The sequence below is a fragment of the Pyrus communis genome, chromosome 3 (genome assembly GCF_041283825.1).
Source record: "Pyrus communis isolate YQ-2024b chromosome 3, ASM4128382v1, whole genome shotgun sequence".
In the NCBI taxonomy this organism is placed as follows: Eukaryota; Viridiplantae; Streptophyta; class Magnoliopsida; order Rosales; family Rosaceae; genus Pyrus; species Pyrus communis.
Genome location: NC_142567.1, coordinates 26,538,632 through 26,550,085, shown reverse-complemented (window position 1 = coordinate 26,550,085; position 11,454 = coordinate 26,538,632). Strand labels below are relative to the sequence as shown.

At 37.1% G+C, this 11,454-nt stretch overlaps 2 protein-coding genes across 2 annotated transcripts; one reads left to right on the top strand and one right to left on the bottom strand.

The window, feature by feature from the left end:
• The first annotated feature begins 292 nt into the window (after positions 1-292).
• On the top strand, positions 293-4,788 carry LOC137715598 (uncharacterized). The gene is made up of 3 exons (XM_068454938.2): positions 293-959; positions 1,133-2,213; positions 4,331-4,788. Exons 1-3 carry the CDS (start codon positions 568-570, stop codon positions 4,619-4,621), a joined length of 1,764 nt encoding a protein of 587 aa, XP_068311039.2. The 5' UTR covers positions 293-567; the 3' UTR covers positions 4,622-4,788.
• An 895-nt stretch (positions 4,789-5,683) lies between these two features.
• On the bottom strand, positions 5,684-9,160 carry LOC137714973 (LRR repeats and ubiquitin-like domain-containing protein At2g30105). The gene is made up of 10 exons (XM_068454159.2): positions 8,795-9,160; positions 8,606-8,700; positions 8,107-8,265; positions 7,683-7,793; positions 7,488-7,588; positions 7,253-7,390; positions 6,871-6,919; positions 6,671-6,736; positions 6,074-6,193; positions 5,684-5,986 (listed from the first exon to the last, which is right to left on the bottom strand). Exons 1-10 carry the CDS (start codon positions 8,976-8,978, stop codon positions 5,876-5,878), a joined length of 1,134 nt encoding a protein of 377 aa, XP_068310260.2. The 5' UTR covers positions 8,979-9,160; the 3' UTR covers positions 5,684-5,875.
• Between the last annotated feature and the right edge of the window lie 2,294 nt (positions 9,161-11,454).

Here is an 11,454-nt window from a genome sequence, read left to right as displayed (position 1 = left end):
TCTTATTATTAGAGTGCAAATAATAGTACAAATAAATGGTAAAAATAACATTTTTCTTCATTAGCGAGCTTGTTTGGATATGTTTTTAAAATGATAAAAAAAAAAAATTTTGATAAAAATATTTTTAGAACCAATATTTAGTAAACATATAAGTAAATCATGGAAAAACACTTAAAAATGTTTTTTTGTAAGAAGCATTAGTTATGTGTTTTTTTTTCAGAAATCACTTAAGATGCTTTTGGAAACCAAATTTTTTTTTCCTTCTAAAAGTATTTTTAATCATTTTAAAAACAAATCTAAACCGCGTCTAATTTACCAGGAAACCGAACCGGCACAAATTGCATGCTCACGCTCGCAAACAAAATAACAAAACCGCCGCGCCTCTCCTCCCTCTCTCCTTTTATTTGTCAGAAAATGAAGAAACTCAGAAATCTGAACAAGACGAGACCACTCTCTCTGTACTCTCTGTGTTGCTGAACTAAATACAGAGACGAGGGGCGAGTCACTGAGTCACTAAGTCGTCCGAGCCGAGCCCGCACTGAGCTTCTCTGGCTAACTTAGCTAACCATGGCTGCAGCGCTGGAGTGCTGGTCCGGCCGAGCGAGTGCGGACGAGGACATGGTGGAGCAGGGGCTGATGAGGACGCATGACAGATCGGAGGGTGCGACGGCGGAGCCGGAGAGTTCGACTGGCGCCGGAGTGAAGGATTCGTCCGCGATGCAGAAGAAGCTGCAGAGGCTCAGCCGGAACGTATCCGAGGCCATCGCGTCGCTCAAGAACTCGCTGAATCTCGACTCGGCGAGTGACTCGGCGACGGCGTCGTTTGGAAAGATCGAGAGCTCGAGGAAGTTGGTGTGGGGGAGTGTGGTGCGAAACCTCACGCAGCTCTATCCTGGCAGTCAGCTGCCGGAGAAGCTCGTCTCCAACATTCGCAAGCATTACGATTCTCTTCCCCTCAGGTTTCAAAGCTGAATCTTTAGTTCTGTTTGGTTACTGAGTTTGGTTTATACTTGTTTGGATTAATGGTTGCGACTTTGTGCAATTTGTTGAGCAGCCAAACAGAGGTTTTGGATTGTGTTGTGATTGATTTTGCTTGTTTAGTGATTTGGGTTTTTGTGTATGTGTTGAATAGTTATGCTCAGGCGGGGTTCGAAATGAAAGAAGTGTTTCTTCATATAAAATTGATAGAGGAGGCATCATTGGATGGGCATCCTGCAATGTTGATTCAAGAGGTGTCTGACCTGGAGGCTCAGGGGTCTGTGTTCAAGCTCACATTTGCTTGTAATTGTTCGATTTCATGGCCATTGATGTCCGGTGCACTCGATAATGATTTGATTTGCTACAAGAAGATACAGATTTTTGAGAAAAAAGGGTGTACTATTGGTGTTGTTCTTCTTATGGTTGAAGCTGGAGAAGATAAATTGTTCAGAAACCGGGTTGAAAATGCTTTGAAGTCGGCCATAAGGAAGCCCAAATCGAGCACAGTGAAGCTCGCATTTGGGCTATGTGGGTGTCAAGAAGAGAATATTAAGGGGAGGGAGGTGGAGGATATTGACGACGACATTGGTGAACAAAACTATAGGAATGGGTTTGAGATTTCCAGCCACATGATTCAGCTTCCGAATCCTCTACCCACTTCGTCAGTTGTTGTATCAGTAGACGAATGGCAGACAATCCAATCTGGCGGGGATGGGATAGGAAAGTGGCTGTTGAACTCTGATAATTTCGACTTTGTTGATCAGATTGGACCCAATTCATATAAGGGAGTGTACAAGGGGAAAAAGGTTGGAATTGAGAAGCTTAAAGGGTGCGACAAGGGGAATTCCTATGACTTTGAACTCCGAAGAGATCTTTTGGAGCTCATGACATGTGGGAACAAGAACATTCTGCAATTTTATGGTGTTTGCATCGATGACAATCATGGGTTGTGCGTTGTTACGAAGCTGATGGAAGGTGGATCAGTATATGACTTGATGCTTCAGAAAAAGAAGCTTCAGACTAAGGACATATTAAGGATTGCTGTTGATGTAGCAGAGGGAGTCAAGTTCATGAATGACCACGGCGTTGCATATAGAGACCTCAACACACAGCGAATATTATTGGATCGACATGGGAATGCTTCCTTAGGTGACATGGGTATAGTTGCTGCTTGCCAAAGTGTTGGTGACGCAATGGAGTATGAGACTGATGGATACCGGTGGCTAGCTCCCGAGGTTAGTTCATTGTTGCCTCAGTTATTATTCCGTTAATTAATATAGCTTAGTACTTATCAATCATCATGGCAATCTTTAAACCAGTTAAATTGAGTTCTTTCACTGCTACAAACTTTTTATCCTGTCAATCTGCATGTTCCAAAGCACTGGGAACAAATTGACGCTCATCCACTTCCATCGTCCATTGCATATCCAAATGTGTCATAAACCAAGTTCCACATCTGTTGCTGTTGTTCCAAGAACTCTCTGATATGATTGAATTGCAGATAATCTAGGCATTATTTTACTACAAAAGCTTTACCTGCATAGACCTTCCCAGCATACAAGATTTGATCTATTTCTTACGGATTGTGTTAGGTTTCACCGGCACTCATAGCAGATTCAATGTATCAATTCACCTATTCATGATCAATCGATTTTCACTAGACACTTTATGTCACTTACCCCGACATAATTGTTTGAGTGTGCCGACCATGTCTTCATAGTTGTTGGCACTTTACATTTCAATGTACTGTTTACCTTTGCCTGGCTTTTTGGCAAAGGATAATGCTACGGAGACAAATTTGCAAACCAATGGTCCCTGAGATTGGCTAACTCTACATTTTGGTCTTCGACATTGAAAATCAATAGTTTGTTCCCCGTAAATCATTTTGTCCTTCCGTGAAAAACTTGTCAATCCTCGTTACATTGTCACGTGAACGATCACGAGACTATATTTTTAAGGGTATTATTATCAAACCAACCCCTCCACATACGAGTATTTTGACAAATTTTACTTGGAACAACCACAATGATTTGTGGTGGACAAATTCAGGGACAATTCTATCGATTTTCAATGTCAATGACCAAAATAAGGAGTTATGCCGATCTCAAGAATCATTTTTGGCTAAAAATCTCACTTTGCCCAACTACTTTTATCCATTCCACTAAACAAATCTCCGTAGCCGCAACCTTAAACTAGTGCTACCTTCTGAAATACACGTATTATAAATGAAGCTTTTTAGTTTTTAGCCTGATCACAGTTCAAGCTTTATACCCTTTCCGGATCAATTGTTTGATCCCACTCTATAAACCCATATTTTATCCAACTTTTATTTGCTTTTGATAATAATTGGATGCTGATACAAACTCTAGGTACAAATACTTGATGATGAAATTAGATTTGCTTTGATTTGGGTCACGGGAAATGCGGATGCAAATCACTTAGAACAGAATAATTCTCTTTCTTTCCTCGAGTTTGGCCTTTTGGGACCACTTTTTGTCACTTTCACTTTATTATATACTATCTAACAATCTGAACGCCTCCAACAATGAACTTGCTCAGATTTTTTGTATGTACAGTGCATTCTAATAAAAGTTAGGCTTATTTTTAACTACACCCTTTGGAACTCGATTTTAATCTTACTTTACTCATTGTAACTCAAAAGTCATCACTTTACTCCCTGAAACTAAAAATTCGCTTCACTTTGCCCCTGGGACTCGATTTTGATCCTATTTTGCTTCCTGAAACTCAAAAATCATCATTTCGCTATATTAAACTCAAAATCACTCTGCATTTTCCATTATGTGGGTTTGATTTGTGTGCAACAAGCTAATCAATGTCTTTTTTATTTTTTTCCATTTCAAAATATCTTCTTTGAAACTTAACATTTCTGATTGTTGAATGATAACGCATAGCGGAGATTTATAATCAAGTTCATTGGAACATGTGGCATAGTCTTATAGGGTGATGGGTCTCACATATGTTCCAGCGGCAATTTTTGAGTTTCAGGGAGAAGAGAGAGAGCGTCCACAAGTCAAAGTGGAACAAATTTTAAGTTTCAAATGGTAAAGTGGTGATTTTTGAGTTACAGGAGTCAAAAGTGAGATCAAAATCGAGTTATAAGAGGTGTAGCTAAAAAATAAGCTAAAACTTAAACTTGAAATGTTCTTCCACCTCATCTCTGATTTGAATTACTTGTATCGAAGCTATCCAGCATACTAGCTGGGTGACATCTTTTATTCACCAATGTTTTTCCACATCTTTCCGCTTTGGTATTATCTCCCATTTATGATCTCAATACTTGAAATATATAAATGGTGTTCATTGCTTTGTTTGCCTTTCTGGTTGGACATAGATCATCGCTGGTGATCCAGAGTGCGTAAGCGAGACATGGATGAGTAATGTGTACAGTTTCGGGATGGTAATTTGGGAGATGGTCACTGGTGAGGCAGCATATGCCGCATGTTCACCGGTCCAAGCAGCAGTCGGGATCGCTGCCTGTGGCCTCAGACCCGAGATTCCGAAGGACTGCCCACAAATTCTGAAGTCCTTGATGACCAAGTGCTGGAACAATTCACCGTCAAACCGCCCTCAGTTCTCGGAAATCCTATCAACTTTGCTGCAATCAAGCAACAGTAATAGGTGAACATCCTTTAGCTAGCCTCACTTATATTTTATTGGAACTCTATCTCTAAAAAGAGGGAAAAAAGAGAGAAAAAATGTATATTTTATTGGATTACTTCAGGCTATCTCTAATGTTCCGGCCTAAAGTTAAAAGTTTGGAAGTTATATTTGACGTCAAAAGTTATATCATCTCCGATGTACATTTTAGCTTTTAATTTTTAACTTTTGTGCACTGGAGAAGGTTCGAACTCAAAGCTAAATTTTTGTTTTGTTTTTATTTTATTTCGAATCATAAACCACTAAAACACATACATTTTATTCCATGACACTAAAAACTATCATCGCATTCTTTGCGTTCTCCTTGTCGATTCCACTAGTGCTCAATGAGATCAAATTCATATTGTGACGTTTTCCCTATCGTGACGAAGCTAATTGTGGCCATTGAATACATATTGGGTGCAACATTTTGGAAGAAAAAATGTTAACAACTATTTGAAATAAAATAGCCGTTAAGTAAGAATTCATGGTATTCCATGGAATGATGACGGTATATACATATAAAGTTAGCAATCAATTTTGAAATAACACTTATTTTTTGTGTAATTCAGTGAGGATTCCACTCTAATTATTTTAAACCTCAATTAAACATGACTCGATACTTGAGTGAAATTTTTTCAGTGTGCCAAAAACACGGTTGATACACCAAGTATAATAATACAATTAGTTGATTTTTTTTTTAAAGTTTCGAATCAATTACATTATTTCACTATTGCACAAGACCGTGTTCCCAACATAGTGAAAAATTCTAGATACTTGACTCCAAAGTCACATCCCTAGTATTTTTATCCAACTAAATAATTGTATAGATCCAAATGTATAATATATGCAATATCCTTCCAAACATATGAATTATACCTCAATAGTGTTACAGTTTATCAAAAACTACTATTTGTAAAAATACGTCAAAAAAGGTCCTAAATTCAACTCCCTTCTTACCAGTAATTACAAAAAACATTCTAAACTAAAATTAACAAGGAATTATGAAAAGATTAATCACTTCAAAGAAATGTTAACTCACAGAACGAACGACAAATCAAACGCTTCTTATAGTAAACTTTTCATGTCATCAATTTCTTTGATTCATACAAAATCCTATGACAATTCAAGTTCCATAGACATCAGATCAGAGCTTGGTTTTGTAATTCTAGATACAAATATGGCAAGCATGGACAACAAATTTGCACAATTGCGACCTGTAATCCGGACTTGAGCGGCATCAGCTCTTATCAGCACCTTCATCAAATGCACCGGAGTTTACAACTCGGAAATCCAGTTGCTTCTGATGCTTCAATCGGCGTCGTTCATCAAAGCTTTCCCAGCCTTCAAACTGTGAACATAATGTTGTCAGTGACACACCGTTAAAAGTAAAAAGCTGGACTACTTTACAGAATGACATTTGCTACTAGGTACGTACCTGACGAAGGACATCCACAGTTATTTCTGTATTGTGCAGATCAAGTGTTGTGAGCTGTAAGCACATTTTGAATAACACAGTGGGAAGCGCTTTCAAACCGTTGTTGCTGAGATACAAAGACTGCATAAAAGTAGAGACTTCAGGTGAATATCAGCCTGGTGACTTTGCACTTACTCTACAAGTGATCAAGTTAGAAGACTACTACTGCTAAAATGATATCTATAAAATCTTCATGTAAAAGTTCATGGATGACGAGGCAGTAAAAGGAATCAAACTTTAGGATGGCACGATACCGTAACCATTAGGTCTTAGCTCAGGTATATATCAATGGGCAACAGGGGGTGTAGCAGATACAATAGCAAACATCAAGTCGATGGGCGGTGAAAAGCAGGTGCAATATGAATAAAGTGCGAAATGGAAAACAATCTTATAAGAAAAGGCAAAACAAATTACTAAATTAATTCTAATACAGCAAAAACGTAATCAGTGTAATACAGAACATTAACTAATTAACTGAACCGCTCAACTTTGGAGGGGGTAAAAACTGAAAAGAAGGAAGAGGGATAATAAGTTCAAAACAGCAGATTAAGTAGGGACCTTCAGATTGTTCAAATTTCCCATTGTCTCTGGCAACTCGGAAAGAAGATTTGACGAAACATCAACCTGCACCATGTCGAAAGTAAGTCAGATGCATGACTGAACTGCCTAGTATGGGAAACAACCAACCCTCTAATCACCCCTCCACCCACCAGACACCTGAAAGAAATGAAAAAATAGGAAAACACCAAAAGAAGTACCTCAATAAGAGCATTGCAATCCCCTATACATGTAGGAATGATGCTTATCCTGCAACATAGACACACATAAGTTTAAGTAAGATATATTACCAACATTTTGACGAAAAAAATAGATATGTTACCAACATAACACACGTGTTTAAGAAATAGTGTCTTCATCACTATATCATCGATGCATAACGGGGAAACAATTTTCCTAACCCAAAAGCATTCACAGAAGAAAATAAAATGTCCACAATGTAGACATGCCAAATTTATTAATCGTATCACATTCACATGAGAAGACAAGGAAAAACAAGAGGAACTAGATTTTGAATCTCTACTTCTCAATACGAAAAACACATGTCCTTGGCATCCTTGCATATAATACTTTCAAAATTACCTGTTATTGTTCACTTTCAGAACTTCAAGCTTAGTCAGAAGTCCTATTTCATTTGGGAGGCTAGATAATTTGTTTTTTGCAACATTAAGTTGCCTCAGTGATGTCAATAAGCCCAGTGAAGATGGCAATGTCGTTAAACTGCATACATCATGCTATTCATCAAAATATCCAACACAATGTGAAGAGATAGAAAATGAAAGCCACCCTATATTTGAAAAGTAAAAGAGACACTCACTGGTTTTGCTCCAGAGACAGAACGGCTAGATACTTCAAAGATACTATTCCTTCCCAGCTAATAGAATCATCCACTATATCATTTGCAGCAAGCAACAATTTCTACAGAATTTTGAGAATGAACTGAAACTAAGTAAAACTTATGGCAAGAATTTGATGTAGATGGAGCGAAAATATGAAACAGAGGTTTCTGTACCTGCAAGGAGCTTAGACAACCAATCTTTGAAGGTACATCTCGAATAGAATTATTGCTGAGTTCAATAACTCTTGCAGAAGTACCAGAAGCCCACACTTCATCAGGTATAGCCTTTTCAAATTCGATCAACAAGAATTTGTCAACATCAGAAAAACTTAGGTCCTCTAAAACAAAATCAATATTGCACTCCGATCGGATTCACAAGTATCAATGGTTCTGATTCCCACTTCATTTCTATTGGTGAAAAAAAAAAAAAAAAAACTCTACAAGGCATATCACTTCTATTAACATACTCAATACCTGTTAATCAGGCCACACACATTACGCATTGAAACAAGAATGCTTCTCTTGAAGTGAAATGTAATCAGAAAAATGCAAACTGGGAGATAAGGGTCTATAATCAACAAAGGTCAGTTTCGTATACCTTCAAGTTGTAGTCAGACAGTCCTATAACTCCAGTAGCCTTCCATCTATCTAACCGGTTCTTATCAGCAGGAACTTCCGTCTTTTCTCTTCCCAATGTATCAACAATTCTGAATCTGGAAATGGGGCGTGTCTGCGCTTGTTTTAGGATGGGTCCGTCCTATCCATACCAAAATTTCCACAAATTACCACATTATCAATAACCCATTTGTAATGACTCAATGCTTCCGAAAGAACACTTAAAAATGCACATCAATCTCCATAGTTACTGCAATCCATTCAAGGTTTGATGAAATTGATCACCTACATTTTACTCAAGGAAAAAGAGTATCTTTCTTGATGAACCATCTTTCTTTTCATATATTTTCTCGACTACCAATCAAGTGGGGTTCTTCCAATTCCATCAAACTCAATCTCCCAAATTCAATTCAATAAATTCAACAAAACCAAAAGGGTAAAAAAAAAACCAAGAATTGAACTTTATCTAGAAACACCCGTACCCCTTGGTGCAAGCCCTGAGAAGCCATGAGCATGATCTTGGCTCCATCCCTGACCTCAGACTCCTTCAGTGTCATTCCATCCACCAGAAGCTTCCCTGTCACAAAATACCCACAACCCAAAATTCAAAACAAACAACGAATAGAAAACTTGCCATTCAATTAAAATCAAACGAATCCAAAAGGAGGCACCTTTGCAGATGAGCTTTTGGCCGCGAGGAAGGACATTGGTGAGAGGCTGCAGAAGGGCCTTGAGGTCTTTGATGGTGGAGTCCACAGAGAGGTTTGTGATGGGAATTGTTCTGCCGCTGAACTTCACGGTGAGGCTTACGGTGGCGCCTCCGCTATCGTCACCGCCGATGGCACTGCTTGCCATTTTCTCTTTCTTGCTGTGAGTTCTTGGTGGGTCTTCTTCTGCCTGCGTTTGTTTGCGTCCGATCTTTCCTGTAACTTTTCAGAAACGAGAGCGGATGGCTTCCCTTCTTTGCTTTTATTTTATTTTTTATTTTGACAATCCTCCAAAAATCTAATTGTAAACTCTAAAACTTCCATCTATTCATTTCGAAAATGCGTTTAAATGACTAAAAATACTTTTACAATTTTTTTTTTAAACGAATTCATGATAAAAATGCAGGTTAATCCTCAAGTGTTTTATTAAGAAGTACAAAATTAATGCTTCTTGCACTTCAAGTGCTTTTTAAACTCAAAAGTATTTTTATTAAAAACTGATTTTAAAAATATTTTCTCTAAAATTTCTTTTAGTCATTTAAAAAATAGGGGAAACTTGAAATAAATTCAATTTTATAGCCCAACATTAGAATTAGTCCAATTTTTAGTTATTTTTGACTTAGCTCCAATGACTAGGATTCCATGTCAGCAATTTTTCTAATTAGGTTGATTTTTTTGCATTGTTATTACTATTTTACCCACCTATAGATTTTGCACGTTCTCCATATATTTCCCATATTTTAAATTTTTATCAGAATTCAAATTCATTGTTCAATGGTCCTTCATTTTTCTCCTAGATTTCTTGATAACAATTTTTGAATTTGAATTTCTTATCAATCTATTTTTAAGGAAGGCTTAATCACTTTTAACTTCTAGTAACTTTCTATACAAATTACATGTGTTTATACGTGCAGATTTCTTCAGGAGACCTATTCTCTAGGTACAATTTTTATGATCGTGTTTTTCCTTCGTGGTTTGTCGATACTCAACCTTCTCCATCTATCAAAGGACTAAAACACAGCAGATTGAATGCCAATTAACTTTCAAGTCAGGTATATTATAATTGTTTTCCACTTTATTGTTGTTTGCTATGCAAATTCAAAACATGAAGACTTTATCCTAATCCCTTTCTATCATCTCTCATTGATATGCTTCTTTCTCTTTTTATTAAAAAAAAAAAAACCAATGCACAGAAGGTGTTTGATGTTATGCCTCTTTGAAAAGTGTACTCTTTAATTTCCGGTAGAATTTATTGTTCTCTTATTGTCACTAACTTTGTCACTTATTCTAGATTTCGAGCCGCCTGATGATAGCAAAAGGAAGAAATTCATTGTGATTGGAGTTGTTTCAGCATTATTCCTCATTTTCTTGATTTTGGGCATTCTTTGGTGGAAAGGCTGTTTACTTGAAGTTGTTTCCACCGTTTTTCCAGAAGCACCACATGCATTTTGCATGTTTCATTTGAAATTGAATATACAAAGTAAATATCCAAAGCATATGGGTTCTGGTTATGGTGAAGTCGTTGCTAACCTGTTCCAAAAATGTTGTTACGCTCCATCCCAACTTGTGTTCGATCAGGAAATGAAAACTCTCATCAAGGATGGTGATACAATAATTCAGAAATTTTTGCAAAACACACCCAAAGAAAACTGGTCCAATGCATACTTCAGGGGGAAAAAATATGGTGTGATGTGCTATAATATTGCAGAATCCTTCAATTCTTGGATTTTGGATGAACGCAAGATGCCAACTTACCAAATGATTGATAACATACGTGTGAAGTTAATGGAGATGAGTTCTAATAGGCAACGTGAAGCTGAAAGATGGACCTCACCAATATGCCCAACAATGGATGACGAAATGATGAAAATGGTTGAAGTTGGAAGACATTGGCAAAGAGGCCCCCAGGTAACCCATGTGATTATGTCGAAGATTATTTCACAACAGATTTCTATAAGTCTTCTTATTCATATCCCATCATTCCTGTACCTGATATTGAAAATGATGAACAATCTATGAGTCAGGAGTTTGTGATAGAACCCCCATTGACAAAGAGGTCCCCAGGTAGACCAAAAGTTAAAAGACTAAAATCTATTGGGGAAGAAACACGCCCCAACAAGTGCAGTAGGTGTGGTGATGCTACACGCCACAACCGGAAAACTTGCAACGCCCCTATTTGACATACATCTCCATTGCCATTTGGATTTTTTTTTTTTCAAATATATGAACACATGTTTTTTTTTTTTATCAATGTAATAAAATGATGCCTTCGACTTTTTAGTTTACTCATATTCTTCTTTTTTCCATTATCTACTTACATGTCATATGACTTATGCAATCTGTGAAGACTATATATTTATTATGCTATCATTACTAAACCTTCCAAATCAAACCTATATATAACAAGCTGCCATAAGATGTTAAATTTTATCCTACCTATCAATTTGGCTTACAATATAAACTACCTATCCTTGTAGAATATGATTTTTACATTCACCATTACTTGTACAAGTATATTACTTTTTGGGACAGTTTTAAACTACCTAACATGGAGGAAAATTACCGACAACCATTTTTTAATAGATTATTTTTGCAAAAATTTGTCTAAAGCGGAAGTTATTTAA